Here is a 27,612-nt window from a genome sequence, read left to right on the forward strand (position 1 = left end):
TCAGCACAATATTTAAAAAATAAAAAATAAATAAAAATTATAACTCTTCAAAACCCTAGCAACCTTACCCCTCTCTCAAGTTAAGAAATATAAAGCCACGGTTTCTGCAAACTCTCTCTCTCTCTCCAGACGTAGGAAGCCCTAAAGCATTCAAGATCTACAATGCACGGTATAAATTTTAGCCTATAAAGTTCAGCTTTTGTAAGGTTAGTTTTGTTTATATATTAATTAATACATAGTACTTTGTTCACCATTGAATACTCATATAATCAATTTCCAATTCAGTGTTCAAGAATTAAATCAAAATTCTAACTGCGCTATCATAAAATATTGTTATTAGTATGAATTTTATGGAATTGCGGTATTCAAGAATTAAACCAAAATTCTTTTAAATTATCTATAATATTTTGTCCTCTGAAAATTTTATCTCTTTGATTTTATTATATTGTGTTTCTTAAACTATAGAGAGATTTTCTTTGGTTTCTGCAAACTCTCTCTCTCTCCAGATGTAGGAAGCCCTAAACGCACGGTATAGCATTCAAGATCTACAACTCACGGTATAAATTTTAGCTTATAAAGTTCAGCTTTTGTAAGGTTAGTTTGTTTATATATTTAGTCCTTACGTTTAGGTTTAGGTTTAGGTTTAGGTTTTAAGAGATTTATATATTACTACTATGTGGCTAAATTTCCCGTGACATCAGTTTTATGTTTTTAACCAAATACATCAGGAAAGCAAGAGAAGACGCATAAATATTTAGTCCTTACGTTTAGGTTTAGGTTTTAAGAGATTTATATATTACTATTATGTGGCTGAATTTCCCGTGACATCAGTTTTATGTTTTTTTTTCTTTTTTAATTTGTTTTATGTAAGGTTAGTTTGTTTACATCAGTTCTTTATCTCAAAGATAAGGCTTTTATTTCTACCGCAAGAACTATTTAGGTATGTATCCCTTGCAAGCACACATGAACTTAAATTGTCTTTTAATATATACATGCTTTATTATTTTCTAATAGTTTTCCCGTGCATCGCACGGGTTAGCGACTAGTTATATATATTTGTGTGAAGTTCTATTGCGTTATAGATGCACAGTGGTCAAAAATCCCTTTTTAGTATCGTGTAATAATTTTTTTATTATTATTAATTTTTTTTGTGTGTGTGGAAAATCGGGATTAACCATATGAAATTAGGCCCAAATTTCACTTTGCTTACCACTAAATTAAAATTCGTCACTTTACCCAGTCGAAGTTGGTTTTGTTACTCATATTTACCTACCTCACTATTTTTAGGTAAAAAAACTCTTTTTAAGACTAAAACATAGCATAAAACATATTTAAAAACCCTTCTTGTCCAATGCAATTAACAATGATCGAATAGTCATGGAAGCGTTCCTGATCAACCATGGGGAGTGTGAACTTAATGTGAGGAGCAATTTTGTAACCAAAAGATGCCCTAATGTAGCGTTGACAGCTTGTTGGGAAAAATGGTGAGCCAAGGCCTTGGTTGTGTTCTTGAAGAACCAACGAATTAGGTTCAATGATGTTTGTCTTCACCTATACTAATAATTTTGATATTTGATTTGAATTTATTTAAATTTTCATTGATATTATTCATAATTTTTGTAAAGATTAGCTTTAAATCAATTTGGAGAAACCTCCTCCAACCCATTACGTGACAATTTATAAAACTATTTATATGTATTATATAAACAAGTCACATAATTCATTAAAAAAATCATATAATTAAAATTGGAGGTGAATAAGCTGTTCAATTACCGCATAGTAGATTGGTGCATGATAGCTCCAAACATATTTAAAAGCTAAACTCTTTTTTCCAAATAAATTAGTAATCAAGTACCAACTCCATCAGGTCTTTACCAAACCAACCCTCACTGCATCTATATCATTAGTCAAGCCCAATCCAACCCCCAGCTTAGCAAATTTAAAGAATCATCTTGAGCCCAATTGAGCCCCAACTCAAAGCCCAACCCACCAACAACCCAAAAACAAAACAACTGACCCTTTCTAATCGCTTTCCAGTCAGTCAAGCGGTTTCAATGGTAAAAAGCAGAGAGGCGCAATAGCTGGTGGAAGGAACTGGAAGTGGAACATGGGAAACTCTCTCTCACTTGCAGCTTTTCACTTCTACTTCTAGTGCCAATAAGGTTTGAACTTTGAATTGAATTGAAAAACTTGAATAGGGAGTTAGGGTTGTTTTGTTGAGGAAGTCACAGTAGAGAGAATGGAGCGTAGTTTGTGGGGTCACTTGCCGCTATTGATGAGGTCGAATTCGAAAGAGTCAGTTGAATACATTCTCCAAGCCCTTTGGAGAACACGAAAAACTGGTCTCGACCCTGCCGACCGCCACATCGTCCGCGACATGCTCCAGCTTGAAAACGATTCCGACCTCGACCCTGTATGTATCACCTAGTACACACGCCTATTCAATTTAGCTGAAAATTTTGTCTTGGAATTTCTGTGTGTTTTTTTTTACCATGTTGCTGTTATTGTCATAGTGAATGTAATAAAAATAAAAAACAAAAAATCTTAGCTTGGTCTATTTTACTGTTACAATTTTATTTCCTCGTATCTATATGACATGACAATGTACTAGTGTGTCAGTAGCTCACTATGAGTGGTGGAGTATGTGAAAATGATAAGCAACCATTCTTACTCTGACAAAAGTTGTGGTCTTAAGAAGAACTTTAAAATTTCAATGAAAGGTTAATTTGAGTGTGTTTTTATTTTTTATTTTTTATTTTTTTAATAATTGTGCGTAGGAAATGTGTATAGTAGCTACTAGAAAGGCTTGAAAGGAATGTTTTTGAATGTTTAAACTTGATAACAACTTCTTGGGGCTTTTTTTTTTCTTCTGTGTTACATGCGAGTACTTCATTCAATTTGTGTGAAGCTATTAGAAAAAGGAATTGAAGTAACGTTCAATTTAATTTGAGTGTTTTTTTATCGATAATTGTGCGTGGGAAATGTGTATAGTAGCTACTAGAAAAAGCTTGAAATGAATGGTTTTGAATGTTTAGACTTAATAATGACTTCTCGGGGCTTTTTTTATTTGTTCTCTCTGTTACAGGCGAATACTTCATTCAATTTGTGTGAAGCAATGTGAATTGGGTCATGATTATTAACTGTTTAGTGCTTAACTTCATTTGCAATCTATCTTTTTTGTTTACAGTTTGTTGAGGATCCATGGTTGATCCCAAAATTTTGGTGTTGGGTTCTAAGTGTTCTTAGGTTCAATTTGGAATTTTGCTGTCTTTTGTTGAACTAAATTATCTTTTGACTAAACATGCGTAGAATGATACAAGGTTGCCTGTATAAAGCAGCCATTTTGAAAGTGTTCAGCTACATTACTTGTTATATTATCACTATCTACATAAAAGGTGATTCAAGTTTTCTAAGTAGTATAGGCTTTCTTAGAGAATTCCACCTGGTGTGGGTTATAATTCAAATGTTCTATATTGCAGCTTTTGGTATGTCTTCGCATGTTGATCCGTAGGTTTGTTTACGAGAATGTCAGCAAGGATGACATTCATAAACTGTTTCCCACTGAAGTATTGCCTGAACTACAAAGACTATTGACGCTTCTGCTACAAAAGTTTCAACGAGAATGGCAGGATGATTTACTCAAGGATCAGGTAGAAATTTGATTATGGTATACGCAACCTCACTGATCTACTAGGTAGCACACAAGAATCTGACTTTATTTCTGAATGGACAATGTCTAGGTTACTTTGCCCCGGTTGAAGGCAATGACATGGGATATGGCAAATCAAGATGCTGAATCCGTAGACCCTGTGGCTGTTATCAATTTGAAGGTATCTAAAGAGTATCTCTTACATTTGAATTTTTAGTGGTGAATGAACTTAGAATGAGTGTCCTTTAGTTTGTAATTTGAGAATGAGTGTGAGAAATAAACATTAGATAGACACTTACTGGAAGTGTAAGATAAAAAATATGTTCAATTGTCTGTGTGATTAGGTGACTATGGACTATTACTACTCATTTTGCAGCTTCAAAATGATGCACAGTCTCACTCAGGAGAATTGGATGTGAAGTTCCAATTAGCTCAAGATACTCTAGAGACGATGCTGAGTTCCATGTACTCTATAAGAGACCAGTTGTCTAACATGGTTAGTGTCATCTTTGATTTTTTATTTCTTCATTCCAAAATATTTTTCAAAGTGCAAATGTGGTTGTCTAAATATGTTCTATCATCTTCCTTTCAGGATGAGACCTCAACGAGGCATTTATCCCAAGAAACCAATGTGATGTAGTTCATGATATGCATGAGATACTGTGGTATGATTTGGTCTCAAAATCTGTTTTTATTTTATTAGATTTCACTATATATGCTGTGTGATGAATGAAAGTGGCCAAATTACTTTACTTGAGAAAGACGTAAAGTTATGAACTTTCTTTGTTTGTGTGTGTGTGTGTTCTTGGGGTGTTTCAATCACCCAACCATGACCCAAGAATTTACTTCATTGTAAGGGATATCAAATTATCAATTCACCAAAAGCACCCCTTCTGCAGATTGAATGGGAAGTTTAATCCGGTGACTGACTAGTTCAACATAGTCAACCTTTGATATATTATAGATAATGAATTCTGACAAATTTATGTTGACACCGTAGTAAACCTTTCCAGAAAGCTCATGACAAAAACTTGTTCCCCCACATATATATATTTTGATGGTTTGGGGGGAGAATTTGAACCTTAGACGTTTCCATTGGAAATACTAGGAAATGTCAATTGAGTTACAAGCTCTAGGCATGTGTACATTATATTGGAAACTAAGAACTAACTCATAGAAGCTATAATCTGTCGACATCTAAATGGCAGAAAGTAGAGAAAAAGAATTAACCAATGATGACATGCACTATTTATTTGGGCATTTTGCTTGTACTCCTAGAGTAAAAGAAAAGTAAAAAGAGAACCATAAAGAAATCATGTGCGGTAGTGATGAAAAAGTAAAGGGCTTTGATTGTCTTCTACTCCTTTTTACCTTTTATACACTCTTCATACACATTTTGTCTCATCATGTGTAAAATGTGGACACCTAGTGTGAAAGTGTGGATATCGTATGTACAAAATGTACATTAGGAATCATAATGTAAAATGTTTGTTCCTGAAGTAATAATCTAAAAAAAAAATAAAAATAAAAATTCTTGAGGCAATAGTTAAAATGCTTAGAATAGTGCATTTTCTTTGAGCATTACTGTGTTTGGAAAAGTTCTGAAAAAAAACATAATCTCACTGCTATAGGCGAAGGTATACATGTTATATTCCAAACCATAAAAGAGAAACCATGAGAGAAACCATAATTATTTCACTGAACCATACTACATGTTAGATTTGTTAACTACTAAATAATTAATGTAATTGTTCTAGTTGGTCCTCTTTCTTGTCTTAAAAATAGTTTTTTTAAACATATTGATTGCAGCAGTAGTTCATGGGACTATAGTAAAATAGTTGTTTGTTTTTTTAAAATGTTTTTGTTATTATCATAGTAAATGTAATCTTAGCTTGGTCTATTTTCCGATTAAGATTTTAGTGTTTATATTTGTAATATTTAATCTTAATTATGAAATTCATTCATTTTAAATTGAGAGTATACTTTTTTGTCTCCATTTTTCAGTCAAGTTTGTTAACTATGGTCCATAAATTTTAAGTTAATGTATTTTTTTTTTTTTTTTTTTTGACCTATACAATAGAATTTCAACATATGGATACCAATTAGATTTTTGTATAGGCCGGGATTCGAACCCTAAATTTCATATTCAATAACAAAAGATTTTACTAACTAAGCTAATTGAAATTCACAACTTTCAATGAAAGGTTAATTTAAGTATTTTTCTGTCTGATAATTGTATAGTACCTACTAAAAAAGCTTATAAAAAAATGGTTTTGTTACATGTGAGTACTTTATAGTTTATACAATTTGTGTAGTGTGAAGCAATCTGAATTGGGGTTATTCAGTGCTTAACATCAATTGCAATTGACTTTTGTTTTTTTCATAGTCTCTTGAGGATCCATTGTCAATCTCAAAATTTTGGAACATAGACTTGGTCGTTGTTGGGTGTTGGAAATATAGTACTGAAAAAAAGAAGGTTAGAATGATCTCACAATGTTGTACAATCACGCTACGAAAGCATTGTCCTTAAAGTGTACCTGGAAGTGTGTGCAAACCATAACAGAGAGGGTAGAGCAAAGCAGAGCAGAAGGAAAACTAATCTGGACCTGTGCGACGGGAAGGGGCAGTGTGCGTGTCACGCCCCAAACCCCAAAGGGTCTAAAGTATGAGAGAGACGTCTCAAGTACCTGTAAATTTTTTTTTTTTTTTTTTTTTTTTGACAATTCAATCCACATAATTATTATCAAGTGCCAATAACAAGAATTATCATAATCATCTCATAGAATATACCTTCAGAGTAAGTCAGAGCTCTAAGCATTAATTACAAGGACCATAGGCCACAAAAGAATAGAGGTCTGAAAACAACAATTACATAACAACAGCTTGTCCCATTAGTGGAAATACAGTCATAACCACTATAATATACAAAAGAATGAGTCAAGCCTAGTCTAAGATGTACACCATCTAATATATCCATTACACAAAAATTCAGCCTCCATCAGTAGTTAGTCTAACTACTATTAGCCACCCAAAAAGCTGTCTCAAAAGATTGTTGCCTACTCTGAAAAGTTATAAAAATAATAGAATGAGACAAAACCCAGTAAGTAGCACAATAATGGGGGTGGGGGAAATGTAAGTTTCATCTTCAATAATAATAACATGACAAGAATGATTACATAATGAAGCACAAGGTTTCTCAAAGTAAATATCTTGAAACTATATACCATAATCTGTGAGTATCAACAGTATAATTTCTAAAACCATAATATCTAACATAAGATAAATTATCACAAATCTACCACACTACCACATAGACCGGTCAGGGGATCCACCCATTCACAACTGGCATGATATTATCCTCTCTGGTATGCGGACTCTTGGCCCCATGGACAGCAGCCTCACCCATACCCTCAAGGTTTTTCTCTCCCCCCATGGGCAGCAGAGAGAGCGCGTCAAATAGGACCTCTCTTGCATGTGGTCTCTTGGCCCCATGGACAGCAGCCTCACCCACACACAATCAAGGAACCTCTTCCCCCCATGGACAGCAGGGAAGAACGCGTCATCCAAAGTGAAAAGGCACTGACCTAAATTTGATTCCATTGTCACAAAGACTACGGAAATCAAATCGGGTGATCACCGGGAAATCACACATGGCATAGAGCTAAAATCACATGAACTCACAGGTTACCTTACTTTGAAATACATAGTTCATATCCAAATAGTTTCAGAAAACCTTAAATAATCTAACTTCTACAAAGTCTGTAAGGTTTTCAAACTTCATTCTTGTCAAAAGATTTTTTAACAATTTCTCAAATAATACAAGACAAGATAAGCATCTTTAACTTTTCAATACACCATAAAATCAATGATTTTCTTATCAAAGATTAATTAAAAGATGCTCATTTTTCCATATAACAATTCATGCATTTCCCCAAATGTAATATCAAATATGATGCATTTTTCATATATAGTAAGGGTCACAACACAATACTTTTAAGAAAGCATATATCTATATATATCATTTTCCAAAATGTGTTTGACTCAAAAACAATATTTATAAGATATGGTTATTTTTCAAAAATACCCATTAAAAAGCTACTTATCTCGCAACCGCAAAATCCTAATTTTCCAAGCTCCAAGGGGAGATTAGCTAGAACCTAAACAATGTCAAGCAAATCTATCACAATGATCACAAAGCTTGAAATTGTATCTAACTACAAATTAGGAATTGCCAAGTAAGAACTCAATTAGGCAAGCCTAGTATTCAACCTCACATGTAATGTATTCTACTTCCAAAATTTCTCAAAACACTTTAATTTGCAAGGCATAGACTCCCATTTATACTCATAAATCTTTCAAAGTGTCATATCTAACATCAAAACCTCCACACTTTACAAGTGCTTCCCACAAGATTTTTATAACATCATCAAGTGACCCATGACACCAAAATCATAATTTTCTCCAAGACAAACAACTTAAATCTTTAACTAGCTCCAAATAATCAATAAAAATTATATTCATCATCTATCACATATTATAACTCAAAACCTCTAAATTTTCACCACAACAAGCCTTAGATAACCATCATTTTTAAAAATCATGAACTCACTCATCAAATACATCCACCAAGACCAAAATCCATACATATAAACACATGAATATCATTTCCAAAGCTCTTAAATCACATTAATAACATTATTAAAGCTTGAGTAAAATAACCTCAAACAAGAACATAATACTCCTTAAAAAAGATTTGAACTTTTACCTCAAATAAAATAATGAAGATGCTTTGGAGTTCCTAAGTATTTTTCCGGTGATCTTGCCGGAAAAATGATGGTGAGATAGTGTATTTTGGAGTGGAGGCTGGCGGTGAGTGTGTGTGTGTGTGTTTCAGCAAAATGAAAAGAAAAGAGAGAAAATGAAAGAAAGAAAGAAAGGAGAGAGCCGGCCAAAAGAGAGGAGATGTGGGTGAAATTGAGTGGATGAGAATGATGGGTAGTGGGGTTAGGTGGGGGCACTTGTGGTCCACAAAATTCTGACTTACCTCTTTTTTTTTTTTTTTTTTTTTTCAAACTCACGTCAGTGCGTGTGTGATATGGATAAAGCCCACTATCTTAAGATATCAATGGTGGCTTACAATGACATATAAACACATAAGTGAGTTCTCTCCTAACGAATGTGGGATTCACAACAATGTATAAAGTGTTTGGAATACATTCCCACACCAATATTGGGTTCTCAATGTTTTTAGGTTGAATTTACTGGAATTTTGCTGTTTGTTGTTGAATTAAATTATCTTTTGATAGAACATGCCTAGAATGGGGTTCATGACTTTGTTAAGCATCTTGAAAAGCTTGAAGTATGGGGGGGACTTATCAATTGCACTAAACTTCAAATTCTTCCAAGTATGTGGTAGATGCTTATGCTGAAATTGCATCTCGAATCAAATATACTAGTATTATTGTGGGGGATTTCTTTTATCAAACTCTTAGGGAATTTAGAAAATTTAAAAAGAAAAAAAAAAGTATGGAAGAGCTAGTCTTCATCGATTTAAGAAAGCTAGGCCTGTTTGGTTTGTGTTGAGGTTGTATTTATTTTCTATTTTCATTTTCTCTACTCATTTTATATACTCAAATCTTATACTCATTTTTTGTTTCCATCTATTTTTTTGTTTGGTATCATTTCTTGCTTTGTCTTCCCCTTCACTTTTTTTTTACGACAACGACTAACAAATAGAGTGTTCTTTGATGTGACAAGTTAATGATAGCAAGACCCATAAATTTGATTTTTTTACGAAAATGCCACTGTATTCATTTTCAAGACAATAAAAACACCAAAAAGTTGTATTAATTTTTTATATTCAAATCCTTTTTTTTTTAATACTAAAAATGAAAACTAAATACAAATACAAAGGCAAACAAGTTTTTTAATAGAGGGTCCTACGAAAAACTGAAAATGAATACAAAATGTATCTCTTTTTTCGCTCAAATCAAACAAGTGCCCATTCTAAGTGAGCATCCCTAAGCCAACATTTGAATCTATGGGCTTGTTTGGTTTGTGTTGAGGTTGTATTCATTTTTTTTTTTTTTTTGTACTCATTTTTTGTTTCCATCTATTTTTTTGTTGGTATCATTTTCTACTTTGTCTTCCCCTTCACTTTTTTTTATCTTATTTTTATTTTTTTATGACAACCACCAACAAATAGAGAAAGAGCGTGTTCTTTGATGTGACAAGTCAGTGATAATGAGGCTCACAGATTTGATTTTTTTATTTATTTATGAAAATGTTACTGTATTCATTTTCAAGAAAATGAGAACACCAAAAAGTTGTATTTATTTTTTGTATTCAAACTTTTTTTTTTTTAATACTAAAAATGAAAACTGAATACAAATACAAAGTCAAACAAGTTTTTTAGCGGTCAATCCTACAAAAACTGAAAATGAATACAAAATACACCTCTCTTTTGCTCAAATCAAACGGGCCCTATGTCTCGCTTCCATGCCAGGAAGTAAAGAGCAAAATATTGCTCATGGCTTTCGAATTATCAATGCACCATCCTCCAATAATAGTCAAAAGAAAATCAAGTTCATAAGTTGATGCTGATATACTAAACAAAGACAGCAACAGAAATACTTCTGCAAACTTCATTATCTAAAGATGAATGCAGAAACTACCATCTCCTTCTTTTACCTTATATTTATGAAACTACCATCTCCTTCTTTTACCTTATATTTATGAATACAAAGCTAATTAAATATAACTACAATAGTAATCACAGAATTTTACATAAATTAAAATGAATTAATATCTGTTCATCATACATTTAGTCATTTACCAATAATAGAAGTCATCAAATTTGATCATTTTGGATTCATATATGCCACACCCATCTACGATCTCTAAACCAGCAACAAATTATAAAACACTCTCAACATAGTGAATGTTTATCAACAACGTGACTAACTCGCAAAATAAAAAATACGCACCAATGAAGCTTGCAATCAGACATAACTTTAACATAAGCAATTATAAAGAAAAATAAAAAACCCATTTCTCTATCTTTGTTATTTTAAATTTTCAACTTTTCTTCTTCCTTCTCCTCTTCCAATCTCTTCTGTTCCCTTTGAAGTTCCTCGCATTTCCATCTCTCTCTTTGTTAGTATAATATAAGCCTTCCAAAATTGAAAATTTAAAAGAACAAAATGGTGTTGCTTAGCATGAATTTTCTGCCTGGCTGTGTTCGAACTTTGAATACCATGCTTAGCAAAGGGAAACATACATGTATACATGTGACAACATGTGTTTCTGTTTATTGTTCCATGTTTCTATTTATCTATTAAGGTTGCAATGCATTGGTTACATACATCATCCCTCTTATATTATGTAAGCCTGTCATATGTGAGACCAACACATAGAGAAATGATGCATATAAGTGATGAATGAGACAACTTTTCCTCTTAAGGGCAAACTCCCACAGTTTAGCAGCTATCTAGTTTCTTATCAAATCATTAGTTGATTAAAACAAGGGGCTGAACATAAAACTTTCTTCTTTAATTTGGAAAACTTCAATGACATTGATAGTTATGACAACTCCACTTCATGGCAAAAGTTGCTCAACAATAAGCGAGTGTCACATGGATAGGGTTACATCAAAAGATAGATATGTTTGCAAAAACATAGCACGCAAGGTATTAAAAGACAGGCCCAGGCTAGATGAGGAACTTAGAGATTCAAACTAAACCTTTGTATTTGTATAATTTCCAGCCCGTGCACGCTCTGCAAAGCGAAGCATTTTAATAGCCAAGATTTCATCACCATTAACAGCTTCCAGAGCACTTCTCACAGCAGCTTCAACAAAGCCCATCTCCACAAGTTTTTGCACCTGCTGCTCATCAGGCTGCCATAGCTGAAGACAAATTGCAAGTTACAAATGCATAGACTCAATTAAAAAAAAAAAAATTACAAATAAAAGTACAAAAACATGTGACACTAATAGTAAAATTCCATATCGAAGATAAGACCTTTACCATAGTGAAGATAGTGACAAATATGCAAGTATATGACTGCTCTATCGAGGTTCCTCTTTTGATCACAAGCCTTTAAGGCTTTTATTTAGTTATAAGCAAAAAATCTGAATGTTTCTCAAAAAAAAAAAAAAAAAAAAAAAAACTCTTGAATGACAGATGCAAAAAAAATAAAAGAAAAGAAAAAAAAGTCCACTGCATGATTTTGTATTTTCACCGTTGATGGGGCAAGGCTTAAAGTGATGCTCATGAAAGGAATAATTACATTCATTTTGAATTCAAATAATAAAATACAAGTCAACTTGTTAGGTTACTTGTATGGAACTTAGTAATTGAGTCTAGCTTTATCAATCAAAGTTGCAATGCATTGATTACATACATTATCCCTCTTATATTATGTAAGCCCCAATCATATGTGGGACCGACACACAGAGAAAGGATGCATATATGTGATGAATGAGACAACTTTTCCTCCTAATTAAGGGCAAATTCCCACAATTTAGCATCTAGCTTCTTATCAAATTATTAGTTGTTTAAAATGAGATGCTGAACATAAAACTTTCTTCTTTAATTTTGAAAACTTCAATGGCACTGATAGTTATGGCAACTCCACCTCATGGCAAAAGTTGCTAGACAATAAGCTAGTGTCACATGGATAGAGCTACATCAGAAGATAGATATGCTTGCTAAAACATAACATGCAAGGAATTCAAAGACAGGCCTAGGCTAGATGAGGAACTTAGAGATTCAAACTAAACCTTTGTATTTGTATCATTTCCAGCCTGTGCACCCTCTGCAAAGCGAAGCATTTTAATAGCCAAGGTTTCATCACCATCAGCAGCTTCCAGAGCACTTCTCACAGCAGCTTCAGCTAAGGCCCTCTCCACAAGTTCTTGCAGCTGCTGCTCGTTAGGCTGCCATAGCTGAAGACAAATTGCAAGTTACAAATGCGTAGACTCAATTAAAAAGAAAATTACAGATAAAAGTACAAACACACGTCACACTAATAGTAAAATTCTATATTGAAGACAAGACCTTTTCAATAGTGAAGATAGTGACAGATATGCAAGAATATGGCTGTGCTATCGAGGTTCCTCGTCCGATCACAAGCCTATATGGCTTTGCTCTGACGATGAACAAGTATGATTCTATTGCAAACCAGAACGGCCCTACTGTTTCGAAGCAATGTGGCTTAAAGATGAAGGCTGTGAGGGTGTGGTTCACTCAGTATGGGGTGCACGAATCGGTGGTCCTCCAATGGACAAGTGTTCCAAAAAAGTCAATCTTTGTCAATCTCAACTGAAAAATTGGAGTAAAAGGTCCTTCGGGAATGTTAGGCAAGCTCTAATAAAAAGAGAAAGCAGCAGCCGAAGTGTCAACTATGATTCAACTATTCGAGCAGATTACAATGTTGAGAAATGAAGGTGTAACAACGAAATTTAAATTATAAAATTAATTGTAATTTTTGTTTTCTTTTTTTAGATTAAGAATATAACAAAACGCAAAGCTTAATTGTATTGAACTTTTTTGATTCAAGATTTAAGAAATAAAAACGTAGTTACAGATAGTACTAAGATTGTTTTTCGAGGGGTTATTGATTTATATCTTGTCTAGAGGCATTACAAAATCATGCGGGATAGTAACGCAAGGTTCAAATTTCGGACCCCCGATGTGGCGTTTGGGGGGTCTCTCAGGAGTCTTCTTCGACTGATTGCTGAAAAGGACACCCATCCGTCACCGACGGTAGTGGCAAAACTGAGATTTTGATGTAAAAATAAGTGGAATTTCCGGCACCGGAAAATCGCGAATTGTTATGAATTGTGATTGTACAAAACTCGTTCTTTGTTTTATTTTAAAGTAGAATTTTATCCAATGGAATTTGGAATTTGATTCGACTTTTTTTTTTTCCTTTTTTTTTTTTTTTTTTACTCATTTGAGGGAGTTAAAAAAAAATATAAATAAATAAAGGAGAGGCGGGATATTGGAAATGTCAAGGGTATAATGGTATTTTGCATACATGAAATTGAAATGCATCCATTTTAATTGCTTGTCTCAGACGCGAAGAGTGTTCCTTCCTAGATTCTTTTTCCTCGAGTCTTCTCTGTCAACAAAAAGTGCTCTCTCCTCAGTCTCTCACACTCAACAAACAAACTCAGATCAGGTAAGGAAACATAGATCTTCATTTTTTTTTTTTTAATGTTTTTCTTTCCTTAATAATTCAATCAGTGAATTTGCTATCAGATTTATGAATATTGTTTTTTGAAAATCTTTGATATTTTTTTATTTCATTGATTTCTATTTGATTGCAGATTTACAGATATCACATATTATATTCATTTCTTTCTTTGTTACTGTTTAAGTTATTGCGGAAATTATGATATTTTAATAATGGAAATGAAACCTAGTTGAGTGTGTATGGTTATGACCAAGAGTTCAATTCCATTGCACCACTGCACATTCTTGATGCAATGGTCACTTCATAAGTATAAATATTTATGGAGTGTTGGGAGTAAAGACCGGAGTTCAAGTTTATAGGAGATGAACTTCACACACATATACACTTAGATTAAACTAAAGTAGAATTTCTATCTTGTATAAAAAACTTCATACACATATACACTTATATTAGACTAAAGTAAAATTTCTATCTTGTATAAAAAATTTCATACACATATACATTTAAATTAGATTAGAGTAGAATTTCTATCTTGTATTAAAAAAATAATAATAATAAGCATAAGTTTTTCCACTTAAAAATGTTTTGTGATTATCCTATGTTTAGCTCTATACAAATATTTTTGAAAAGTTTTTATTATTATTTTTATTTGCAATAGAATTCTACTTTAATTTAATCTAAATGTATATGTATGTCAAGAAACTCTCTTTTAGAGACTTGAACTCTCAGCCCTTGTCCCCCTAAATCCCACAAATGCCTATACTTGTAAAATGACCATCACGTGGTTTTTGCAATTTTTTTTTAAATTTTTTTAAGAGATAATTACAATATATTGCTAACTTCATAACTAGAATTCTTTCCTCCCTAAACCTTCAAATAATTTGTGCATGAAGATGTGCCAATTTAACTACAAGGTCTTGGCTTTTTGAAAAGTTTCTTTATACCATAGTTAAATCATTTATTTTCTATAAGTTAAACTTTATCATATGCTTTTGTTTGTTGTTTTTCTAAGATTATGTCATTTTTTACATCTAGGTTGATGTTTATCTTATTGTATTTGAGTTGGGTATAATATTGGGAAATTGTTATGCCTTTTTTCTTATTTCACTTACCTAAAATAATGAATTAATTAAATATGTGACATATGACATGTTCTTATTTGTGGAACGTAAAGTAGATAGAAGATTTGGAGTCATCTTTTTTTTATTGTCAGGAGCCTTGTAAATTACTAACATAATATATTATCCTTAATTATGAAAACCATGATTCCTTTATTAAATAAATAAATAAAAATAATTTTAGTTATCTAAGTGCTGAGTGGCTCCACTTTTAAAAGCTTTTGGGCTGTGATAGTTTCACATCCTATTGCATATTTTCGGTACACACTCCTCCAACATGCCAAAAAAAAAAAAAAAAAAAAAAAAAAAAAAAAAAAAAACCATTATATATATATATTGATGAATACAAAACACAAACATTTTAGCTACTAAACATTTTGGCACTTAAAAAGTTTAAAGAGTTACTGGTCACACCGAAAGCAAGCAGCCTTTAAAGGCTCCTCTTGCTTTCGTTCACTCTTTTCCAAATTTGTCATTCACATTCCTGTGTTATATTGACAACATCTTAACAGTTTTCTTTCTCCTCCTGCCAGATCTTTACAACAGTCTGCTCATAAATCTTGATGGCTCTTGTGATCAACAAAGAAGCCTCATCTTCCTCTTTCACCCACCAATCCAAGAACTTTGATGTTTTCTTGAGTTTCAGAGGTCAAGATACCTGTTGTGGTTTTATTAGCCATTTGTATGAGGCTTTGCATTTAAGGGGTATTCACACCTTCATCGATGATAAGCTCCTAAGGGGAGAAAAAATTTCTACAGAGCTCTTGAAAACCATTGAGAACTCAACAATATCAATAATTGTATTCTCTGAAAACTATGCATTATCCACTTGGTGTTTGGATGAGTTAGCCAAGATTATTGAGTGCAAGAAGAATGACCAATTGGTGCGACCAATTTTTTATAAGGTGGACCCATCAGAACTACGTAACCAAAAATGGAAAGTTTGGAAAAGCTCTAGATAAACATGAAAAAAACATTAAGGACAACAAGGAAAAGTGCTTCTTGGAGAGACGCTCTCCAAGAAGCAGCCAATATATCTGGTTGGCATTACCAGCAAAGGTATGTGTTCAGTGACAATTCTTGTACTTTTTATGAGTTTTAGTGGTTTATTTTGACCCCAAATTTTTGGCCAAATTATGAATCTACTTTTCTTTTCCTTCATATCTTCTACTATAGAAGTTAGCTCGCAATGGTAGAAACCAGAAAGATGGTTTTTTTTTTTTTTTTTTGGAGAATTGGTAGAAAGAAGAATTTAAATGTACATTACCTTACCAATTAAATAAGAGTTTCACCCACGTATTATTCATTTAAATTTTTTCTTGAAAACTTCCTCAATAATTTATTTTTAGTGTTAAAAGTGAGATTTAGTAAGTTTCAGTTGTCACCTAACTAGATTTTCCATGCAACTTAATGTTAAAATTATAGTTATCAAAATTGTACCAAACTGACGATTGAACTCTCAAGCTGATCAATCGTATGAAAATCTGGATTGGTATGAAGGAAACTGTCATTTTTTTATTTTTAAAAAGGATTAAACCATGAAAATCCACCAGGATTTTTAGAAAAATACCAAATTGCATGATTTTATTCAATCTGTTTGTTTTTTAATATTTAAGTCATTTTGATCAATTCAAAATGTCCAATTATTTAGCCATTTTATATACGTGCATATGTTAAATTATATATTTAAATAAAATTTCTAAACAATAATATTCTATTAATATCATTCTATGTTATACCTACATATTTATGTACTAATTGAATACCATTGCATTTTTTTTTTATAGTATCTTCACTTTTTTTGTTTGTTTTTTTTTAATTCATTCTTATTTAAAATAAATAAATTATTTGTTTAACCGTTGAGATAGTGACACAATTGTTGAACCAATGAACCACCATACTACTCCCTTGATTGTTTAATACTTAATATGTTTTGATAACTATGCCTAAAAGCTAAAAATACGTTCCCAACAAAAATGAAAGTGCTAACATAATGATGGTTCACCATAAGAAGAAAAAAAAAAAAACCATAATGATGGTTATTGATTTATAAATTAGTACATGCCACTTACTTTAATTGCTAATATTTCAAATTTAATGTACACACTGAACATCTTAAATATGGTTTGTCTTCATATTTCTATTTTCTAGTCTAACTCTTTTTTTTTTTCTTCTTTTTTTTTTTTCTTTTTAATGTTATGTGAATGACAGTTGCAGCGAGTCCAAATTTATCCAAGAAATTGTTGAAGAGATCTCAAATTCTAAATTGAATCGCAAGCCAGTATCTATTGCTCGATACCCTGTTGGAATAAATAATTGTGTAAAGACCATTCTTTCAGATATTGAGTCAAATGATGCTCGCATGATAGGAATCTATGGCCCTGGTGGAATAGGTAAAACAACAATCGCAAAAGCTATTTTTAATAGAATTTGTGATCATTTTGATGAATTTTGTAATCTAGAAAATTTTAGAGAAAAATTGGGGACAAATAATGGTGTAATCAAACTACAAGAGACACTTATTTTTGAAATCTTAAGAGATAGAAATTTAAAGGTGGGTAACAAATCTAGAGGAATCAATATGATAATGGAAAGACTTTCTTTTAAGAGGATTCTTTTAGTTCTCGATGATGTGGATAAATGGGTCCATATAGAAAATTTGCTTGGAGGATGTGATTGGTTTGCTTTTGGAAGCAAAATCATTATAACAACAAGAAACAAACACTTGGTAGCTACTCTTGGAAAACGTTTTTCAATGCACGAGGTTAAGGAATTAGATCAAGATGAAGCTCTTGAACTCTTTAGTATGCATGCCTTCCAAAGCAACAAACCTAAAAAAGATTACTTGGAACTTGCAAACCAAGTTATATAATATACCAAGGGATTTCCATTAGCTCTAGTAATAATGGGTGTTGATTTGTGTGGAAGAACTAAACCTAAATGGAAAAGTGCAATAGATAAGTATGAAAGAATTCCTAACAAAGAAATTCAAAATTTACTTGAAATAAGTTATGAAGGATTGGATGAAGCTGAAAAAGATATTTTCCTTGATATTGCATGTTTCTTTAAGGGATTTCATAAGAAGTATGTCATGGATGTACTAGATTCATGTGATTTACATCCAATCTATGGAATTAAAAAACTTATTGATATGTGTCTAATAACTGTTGATCAATATGACAAATTGTCAATGCATGACTTGCTACAACAAATGGGTAAGGACATTGTTCGACGGGAATCACCACAACTACCTGGAGAACATAGTAGACTATGGCATTATGAGGATGTTCTTGATGTACTAACTGAAAATACGGTATGCATCATTTTAATTCATTTTTAAAAAGGCATATTTATTGATTTTTATTCCATTTAAATGTGGAAGAAAATTTAAGTTTATTAGTTTGGTTTTTGTTTAAGTTTACCGTCATTATACTCTTTATTGTATAGTGTGATTCACTTAATGCTTTGTCTAACTAGGGGTCAAAAAAAATTCAAGGCTTAATGATATGCTCAGCTGAACCATCAAAGATTCAATTAGAGCCTAAATGTCTTGAAAAAATGAAAAATCTCAAGTTCCTTATGGCTAGTAATGTAGACATTTGTGGAGATCTTGAATATATTCCCAATGGATTAAGGGTGCTTGATTGGCATGGATTTCCTTTATCTTCCTTACCATCCAATTTTTGCCCTCAAAAGCTCACTGTACTAAGCATGCTAGAAAGTAGGGTTATATTGTACAAGCTTCTCGAGGTATAATTTTTTTTTTTTTTTTTTTTTTATAATTTATTATTACTTCTTTAATGATTAAACTATATTTTAACATTTGTTGAAGTTAATTTTGATTTTTTTTTCCTACAGAGGATACAGTGTAAAAGCTTGCTATATATGAATTTCCAATCCTGTCAATACATTAGGGAATTGCCTGACTTATCGATTGCCACCCCAAACATAAAGCAATTGAATCTTTGTGAGTGTATGAAATTAGTCAAGGTTCATGACTCTAATGGATGTCTTGATAAGCTTGAAAGCTAGGACCTTACGGGTTGCATTGAACTTCAAACTCTTCCAAGCTGCATCATGATGAAATCTCTTAAATTTTTAATTCTTTATGAGTGCAATAGGTTTGAGAGGTTCCTTGATATTCCACAAAAAAATGACAATTTAAAGTTCCTAAGTCTGGCATACACTGCCTTTAGAGAGCTTCCTTCATCATTTAGAAATCTCACTGGGCTTGAGTGATTGGATATAGGTTCCTATTTCTATTTGTGTCATCTTCCAATATAAATTGTAATATCTTCGCAAACTCATTCTTCATGGCAATGTCCAATTTGCAAAGGACGTGGAGATTGGTAGGCAAGCACTATGCAATTCTTATGGTGGCTTTTCAAAATATGGTTTTTTGATGTTGAAATTTGTAAAAAATTTGACTTCTTGTTTCCACCTCTCAAAGAAATGTTTATTATCAGGGAGTGAAAATTTGAACCTCCAAGATAGCATTATGAGATTCAATGGATTAAATTTTCTTCTAATTGAAGATTCCATGTTGCTTAAGAAAATTCCAAAGCTTCTAGAAAGTATAAGATCTGTGTATGTGTCAAACTGCATCTCTTTGAATTCAAAATCATTAAGAAAACTATTCCTTTAGGTACCTTTCTCTCTTATAAAGAAGCAATTTTGGTTACCTTTCCAAATACTTTACTACTTTTGGTAAACTCCAATTACTCAAATTTACTAATTGCATGCAATTTGGAAGAAATTTAGAGCTTTCACCAAATATGAAATGTTCAGCTGTGAAAGGCAACGTATTTGTAGATTCCCATTCACATCAGATTGATTACTCTTCCCAGCTCTCCCTCTCCAAGTTCTTCCTAATTGAAGAAGAGTTACGTTCAAATCTAGATGTGTATCTAATTGATTTTGGAGAGAGATATAATATTATAGTACCAGAAAAGAAGATTCCAAAGTGGTCCAACCATCAAAGCATTGAAAGCTCCATATCATTTTGGGTTGGTCCAAAATTTCCAACATTTGCCTTTTGTATTGCTTTTCATCTAGTTCCGTTGAAAGACAATTATGCAAATAATGATAAGTGCGGTTCTCTCCGTGATGATATAATCAGTTGGGTTTGTGTTGTCAACATTTCCATCAATGGTCATATGCAACCTTTCATGCAGCAACCGATCTTTCAGGGTTTGAAGCGTGATCATTTGTGGTTTTATGGTGTACCTCAAAGCCAATTGCAGCAGAAATTTGGAGACTTGTTGCAAGGTGATTAGAATCATGTTGAGGTTTCATGTAAAATCTCTCATTGGACAAGTGAATTAGGAAAATTTGCACCTGTCATTGCAAGGATGGGGGCACATGTGGAATGCATTTGTTCTCCTCAAAATTCCATTATCATCCATAACAACTCTCAAAATGTTGATGACAACTCTGACAACACTGAGCTCGCACTGCTACTATAACCTGTCTCAACGGACTCAGACGCGGGATAACCTGAACCTCCTCTAATCCTTGATGACACTAGTTTCTTTCCTTGACATCTTATTTAAGGCTTCTAGTGGATAAAGCTAATGGGTTTGACTTAATTTTGGGTTTTCTAAATTTGGGTATCGACTCAACCGATGGTGATGTGTTTGATTTGGGTTCTTCTTCAATGGCCCATCCCTCCATAAAAAATGACGCCAGCTTCAATCCATAGTCACCATCGAAGAAACTAAGAATCTCTTAATCAAATTTTGAAAAAATATGCCCAGGTACTATTATTCCCTTGAAACTGTTTTCCTTTGCATCATCTTCATTTGATTTCTTTTACGTTGTAAAATGCCGGAGTATGTCTCCCTCTTTTGCTTATTGATTTGCATCTTTGGCAGTATTTGTCACTTCCCATTCTCTTTCTCTAAATTCACAGGCTCATTCATACAGTTACTAATTCAATTTGAGAGGACATTAACGCAAAGAAGAAGCAGAATTGATGGTCATTTGATTTGTTGTTGAATTCAATTTCTTGTAATGATCACCTACCTAGACCTTTGCATAGTAGAAGCCATTTCCCAATGCTGATATCCCTTGAGTTGTTTGTGTGAATTGGACCTGAAGTTATTTTATCTTGGTTGTACTTAACAGAAATATAGTTGGCTCTACTCGGATATTTAAATAAGCATGCAATGATGCTTCTATGTAGTGAGAAATCTTATGCACGGATCAGCTTTTTGGCTAGTTGAACATGTTTTTATTACATTTTTGCTGAAGATTTTTACCTTATGCTGCACCCTTTTTTTGTATTCAAACTTTGCAGTCTCCGAACTAACAAATTTTTTAGTATACAATTTTGTTTCCTCTGTTTTGATGTAAATTCTTTTTTTCTTATGCTAACCTACCGCTCGATTTTTTCTATTATAGGCATTTATATGATCTTATCACTCTTGCCTTTAAATATAAAAGTCCTTTGCCTGAGAAGGCTGAGGACTTGAAATAAGTAATTTTTTTTTAAAAAAGGTATTAGGGACAATTTTATTGGCTTGATCCAGTCAAAAAAGATAACAAAAAAAAAGTAGGGGCAAGCATTTGTGCAGTTGTTGATTATTCTTCTATTCATTCAATACTTATGTTTTTACTTCTTACTAATTTGATTGTTTTTTGAGAAATTCAAAAGTTTTCAGTTTATTACATGTATAAAGAAGAATCTAAATTACATAAAAGAAGATATATGTTATGGTATATTTAAGGACTAATGTATTATTGTATATGATGAAATTTGTTTGAGGGGCATCAAATTATATCAGGTCATCTGTCTCATACACACTTGTTTGTTTATCAACCATCCTAATAAGGACAGATTCTTAATGGAAACATAGTATATTTGTAAGCTCAACTATATAACAATCAGCAAAGAAGCAAATGTACTGCTTTATTTTTATTACTTATTGTTTCTAGCATAAAGACAAGCAAAATTCCAACAGATCAAGAAGGGAAGAAAACCATAAATACATTGGCAATGCTTGGGGTAGGTTCTTGCAATACAGAAGTTGGGAAGTCATCTGAGACTCAGAAAATGTGCTTCCAGACAAGGGTGGCATTTAGTGAAAATAATGGAATGATCTAGAAAGAGAAAGCATCTGTCACATAATTTGCAAAATTTAGAAGCCCATGACTAAAACTTGATTAAAAATCCAATTCTTTCGACGTTTCAATTTCAATACCCTATGCCATTATTTACTTGTTAGACCATAATTCCTGTTTCCAGTTAGACCAGAAATGTTCTTTGATCTTCTCCTGCCTCACATACATGGATTTTAAGGTGAGTTTTCATCTATCTTGATTTTTAGATTTTTGCCTAGCACTTGTTTAAGACTTGATTCTGTGGTTGAGGGAGGTAGGGTGATAGTCATATTAATATATTGGAGTTTGACAAGCGGTTTGAAAGGAGTGGGTAATGCTGTATATGGGGAAGCAATTCATAACTAGGTAAGTTATTGTTATTCTATATGGATCCTGATTTTGTTATGTATAAATTGGAGTCTATCACCTTATGTAAATTCTAATAAAGTTTGGTTTGAAATTGTTAGCTATTTTTGTCAGACTGGCTTTTGAGATTCATAGGCTCCTAGATTTGTTAGGCCCAAATTATTTTACAATCTAGGTTACATATCCTTTTTAATGGGGGAAAGGTTGGGGGGTGGGGGGGAGAGATTCTGGTTGAGAAGAGATATTTATGGTAGCTTGGATCTCAATTTGGATATAATTTTTGTTTGATGTATAGTATAAGGAGATATGATTTTATAGTTTGTAATCCTTGTATTTGTTTATAGAGATCCAATTTGTGTTTTAGTAGTTTATTATTTCACAAAAAGAATTTACGTTGAAGGAAAGGAATGAAAATTTTCATATAAGTGTTAGTCTATTTTCCTTGATGGTAAGAATTGCTATTGAAAAATTGCATACAAGTACGAGATTGATTATTACGTTGAAGGAAAAGAATTATTCTTGAAAATTTACATACAAGTGTGAGACTATTTTCCTTGATGGAAAGGAATTGCTATTGAAAATTTTCTTAAAAGTGTGAGATTCAAGCTTAGGAGTTGTGTGGTGGTTGATTTTCCCTCTATAATTTGCAATACCAATTAGTTTTTGGAAGGCATGTGGATTTTGGAATGCTTGGGATCTTTCAGTAGAAAAGTTATTAAGGTGAGTGAGGTAAGTGATGCAAAATGGTCTTATTTTGGGAATAACACGTGAGGAGGAGTCTGTTTTCTAGATATGTTTTCAAGTGTTGGTAATAAGTGTGCAATATCAGCCAGGAATTTGTATTATTGGGAATTAGAGCACAATGGTAGGTAGTAATATGGGATTATTGAGAAGAGCGAAAGACAATTGGTGTGACGACATGTGCACAAATTAACATGAGCAACATTCTTGTTAGCAGATGGTACTTATATAAATGCATAGATTTTTCTATAAGGACTCCATGAAATGATTTTAAACTGTTTTTGAAGTTTTAGATTTATAAAATTAAATGGTGTAGTTGTAGAGGAGGGGGAAGGGGTTCAGGACAGGGAGGAGATTGCCGGGCAAAGGTCAAGTCATTACACTAATTTGAATATATTGTTGTGTGCTTATATCCTGTGATTCATGGGATGAAATTTTTTGTCTTTATATCATGTCTTGCATATGCATAAATGTTGCAGCTATAATTAGCGTCGAAACGTATGCTATTGGTATTTTGCTTATATTGTGCCTATTTTGGGTATTGATTAATTTGGTTACAAAGATAATTATTTATTTAGTTATTATTATCAGGATTATTGTTCTAGAGATCAAGCAGAAAACAAGATGAAGTCATAAGCAACCAAACCCCTCCATTATCATGACTCTGTTCCGGTGTCTAGCTAGTACGTCCTTATACTTCATAAAAATTTAATTCTATCAAACATGTTTAATTATAGAGATAGACATACCATATAACAGTCATTTATTAATTCCTTATGTGTTCTCTAATGAGATAGAGAGAATTACTGGCTGTGTATATTGTTTATGTACCCATATCATAGCAATTAGATAAATTACTATTTGTCAACGATGACAAGTATGGTATATGCTTCTCGCATAGTTGATGCATAAAGCTCTGAAATGTTTGATTCAATCCATAGCTATTCCCACTAATCTATTCTATTATTCCAGTAGGTGAAGAAAACGAGGGTTGCTTCTCTGATGATAGTGAATGTCTGAGAACAAATTGGACATCAACATTGGAATTGAAATGGCCAGACTGCTCAACTGGAGATAACTGCTGTGGTTTATGTCTAGGATTCTTATACCAAGGTGAGTTGCCAGTTACCTATTCTTATCTCTTTTAAATAATTTATTTATTTATTTTTTATTATTTTATGTTTCTTGTGTATATAATATACAGGTGCATCCTAATGCTTGGGCATATAGAAATATATCTCTTATGTGCTATCAAAAATTATGCTTTATACATGGTGCAGAGGTTTCTAACAAAAGTACAATGTTTCAGTATGTAATGCATGCAATGCAGATCTTGATGTCAAAGTGAATCTTCCCAAATCATTTAAGAATGTCATTGTCTACTAATATTTCCTTCTTTTCATTCTTCTATTCTTAACCTACAATATCAAGTCTCCTTTCTGTCATTTCTATCCATAGTCTAATTTAACAGGACCCATATAATTATCAATTCAAAGAGTATACATTGTTATTGACCAAGGTAGATAATGTTGATCTATGTAACCCTTGTTAAAGAAGAGTGCTACCCCATCATTTATTTGTTTATTTGTTTTTTGATTCACACCTCAGCATTTATTTTGTAAAAGAAAGTATCAGTTGCCGAATTGAATTGATCATCTCTGAAATACTTTTTCTTATCTAAAAAGGAGTGCTACCCCAGCTTTTAATGGACAAATATCTCAATGATGTAATGCTAGGGAGATGCATAAAGGAGAAGAAGAATGATTACAGTTTCAACAATCAAGCAGGTATAAAATGTCGTTCAATGAAAGATTTGCATTGCAATATGACAAAAAAACTTCTCAAAAATCTTTCTAGAAGTTTAGTACTATGATATGAAAACTCCTTTAACAGAGAGGGTTTACATGGGATGAAACATGGCAAATGATCTCAGCTCACAATGATTGGGTGCTTATACAAAGGTGTGTTGTCAACTTATTGTAGTCTTAGATGTTAGTTTCAATTATATGTGGCCAACAGTTTCTTTATGTTGAAATCTGCAGAAACAATTTCAAACAGAACCAAATTGAAACCAAATTATAATGATTTTTGCTTGATTTATGGAAATCCAGCTTCTAATAAGGTTGTAACAAAGCAGGTCAAGACATTTGTTGTAATGGTGTAGGGTAGATTTTGACAAGCTTATAAGCAGTCTGCAACCTTGTTTATTTTTTTCCCTCTTCAAATCTTTGGACTGTAGTCAGTGTGCACTTAGTTTTAGGTGTTCAGTGCGTCTAAATATACGTGTGCTACTTCATTTTGCATTGATTGCAATAGCATTTTCTCAAGCATGTGGAGATTTGTAAGTATATGAGTTATATATTGTAAAGTATCATCTGTACAAGTGTGTAGAGATTTTTAAGATGTATAACAATGGTTAAGCTTGTTTTATACTAAGGACAATGACTCAATAACCTCTTAACTTGGAAATTTCATTGAGAGGGCACAAATCTTCTGAAAAATTTGACCTAGTAAGCATCTAAATATTTGTCACCACCTTACATGTAAGACAAAAAATATGCTCAATGGTCTGTTTGATTATCTGCCTATTGACTGTAACTACTCTTTTTACAGCTTCAAAATGATGCAGTCCCATTCAGGTTAATTGGACATGAAGTTCCAATCAGCTAATGATATTTGAGAGACAATGCTGAGTTTCAAGTACTCCATTAGAGACCAGTTCTCTAAAATGGTTAGTGTCATCCTTGATTTTTGTTTCTTCAATATAAAATATTTTTCAAAGTGCAAATGCGGTTGTCTAAATATGTTCTATCATCTTCCTTTCAGGATAAGACCTCAAAAAACATGCATTTATCCCACTACACCAATGTGGTGTAGTTTATGATATGCATAGGAATACTGTGGTATGATTTGGCCTCAATCTGTTTTTATTTTATTAGATTTCACTATATATGCTGTGTGTTGAATGAAAGTGGCCAATTTACCTGGGATATAAAGTAATCAACCATGCACATGTGTGTGTGTGTTCCTGGGGGTTTCAATCACCCAACTATGATCCAAGAATTTACTTCACAATAAGGGATATCAATTCACCAAATGCACCCCCTTCTAACATGCTCTCTGATCTGTGGGGTATCAATTCACCAAATGCCCCCCTTCTAACATGCTCTCTGATCTGTGGTCTCCTTGCACATCATTGGGGGGAGAGGGATGGGGTAAGAGAGTGAGAAAGTGATCAAGGATTGGTGTTGTGAGGTATTCTGAGCAGATTGAATGGGCAGTTACAATCTGGTGACTGACTGGTTCAACATAGTCCATATTTGATATAATAGATAATGAATTCTGAAATGTGTATGCCGATACCGTAGTAAACCTTTACAGAAAGCCCATGACAAAAAATTGTTCCCACATGGAAAATAGTAGATAAATGTGTGCACTATATTGGAAACTAAGAACTCATAGAAGCTATAAAGAAGAAGAGAAAAGAAATTAACCAATGATGACATGCAGGTACTATTTGTTTAGGCATTTTTCTTGTACTTCTTGAGTATAAGAAAAGACTGAAAAGTGATAGGAAAAGTAAAATGTTTGTTCCTGAAGCAATAGTTAAAATGCTTAGAATAGTGCATTTTCTTCTGTAAGCATTACTGCTTACGGATCAGTTCTGAATAGAAACATAATCCTCTCACTGCCGTAGGCAATATTATTACATGTTATATATTCCCAACCATATGAGAGAAACAAGAGTTATATCACTTAACCAAAGTACATGTCAGATTTATTAACTACTAAATAATTCATGGAATTGTTCTAGCTGGATCTTCTTTCTTGTCTTAAAAATAGTTTTTTTTTTTAAATTTAAACATATTGATTGCAGCAGTAATTCATGGGACCGATAGTGCTTTGTATATAACAGTTATGCTGATACCTGTTGTTCTGCAGGTTAAGGAAATGGATCTTGAATCCTTGATCATATATGTCTGTGACCTCAAATCTGGAAGTAATGACCAGGACCTCATTTATGGTTATACAAGTTGAAAGATGAAAATTGAATATTGTACTGTACTTGGGCATAAAAAGCTGTAATTGTATATAATACAATCTGGCTTCTTTTTAATTTTTTTAATATCAAAATTTCTCTGCAGTTTTTTTGTCAATATTCTGCGGAAGTTAATGTTCTCTTTCACGTTAAGTATAATTTATATGTCAAACCAGTTGTTACATTAGTCCCCAGTGGCTGATGTTGCAGTGTGACTCTTCTAAAGTTTTGATGTCACAAATAATGTACTATCTAAAAGTTAGGCAGATATTGACGTGTTCAAAAATTCAAAGGCACTGCTTTAATGAGAAAATAATATACCAACTAGGAATTGTTTGCAACTATCCGCATTTGTTAGAAACTCCCTTGGGAAAATAATACCCTGTCCAAAATACAGA

The 27,612-nt window shown here is 32.7% G+C and overlaps 1 protein-coding gene across 5 annotated transcripts; it reads left to right on the forward strand.

Annotated features, from left to right (window-relative positions):
- The first annotated feature begins 1,987 nt into the window (after positions 1 to 1,987).
- LOC115963712 (TMV resistance protein N-like) lies at positions 1,988 to 27,325 on the forward strand. 5 transcript variants are annotated; one of them, XR_004085901.1, is made up of 14 exons: positions 1,998 to 2,413; positions 3,480 to 3,650; positions 3,741 to 3,830; positions 4,026 to 4,145; positions 4,242 to 4,314; positions 13,730 to 13,834; positions 15,501 to 16,026; positions 17,179 to 17,360; positions 18,188 to 18,280; positions 23,767 to 23,858; positions 24,148 to 24,288; positions 24,861 to 25,906; positions 26,002 to 26,078; positions 27,118 to 27,325. XR_004085901.1 is itself a non-coding variant. In XM_031082837.1 (6 exons), exons 1-5 carry the CDS (start codon positions 2,240 to 2,242, stop codon positions 4,287 to 4,289), a joined length of 603 nt encoding a protein of 200 aa, XP_030938697.1. In that variant the 5' UTR covers positions 1,999 to 2,239; the 3' UTR covers positions 4,290 to 4,314; positions 6,036 to 6,112. The 5 variants fall into 5 exon arrangements, 3 of the variants coding, with proteins under 3 accessions (XP_030938698.1, XP_030938697.1, XP_030938696.1); XR_004085900.1 differs by having other exon boundaries at positions 17,179 to 18,280; XM_031082837.1 differs by lacking the exons at positions 13,730 to 13,834; positions 15,501 to 16,026; positions 17,179 to 17,360; ... (4 more) ...; positions 26,002 to 26,078; positions 27,118 to 27,325 and adding an exon at positions 6,036 to 6,112 and having other exon boundaries at positions 1,999 to 2,413.
- Positions 27,326 to 27,612: the final 287 nt, after the last annotated feature.

Source organism: Quercus lobata, chromosome 10, assembly GCF_001633185.2.
Source record: "Quercus lobata isolate SW786 chromosome 10, ValleyOak3.0 Primary Assembly, whole genome shotgun sequence".
Lineage (NCBI taxonomy): Eukaryota > Viridiplantae > Streptophyta > Magnoliopsida > Fagales > Fagaceae > Quercus > Quercus lobata.

Excerpts from the sequence above, each read along its gene's own strand:
- LOC115963712 (XM_031082836.1), top strand. The coding sequence starts at position 17,873 with ATGGGTGTTGATTTGTGTGGAAGAACTAAACCTAAATGGAAAAGTGCA. Across the intron at positions 18,281-18,444 it reads ATGTACTAACTGAAAATACG|GGGTCAAAAAAAATTCAAGG; the intron begins GTATGCATCATT and ends TTGTCTAACTAG. Across the intron at positions 18,718-18,825 it reads TATTGTACAAGCTTCTCGAG|AGGATACAGTGTAAAAGCTT; the intron begins GTATAATTTTTT and ends TTTTTCCTACAG.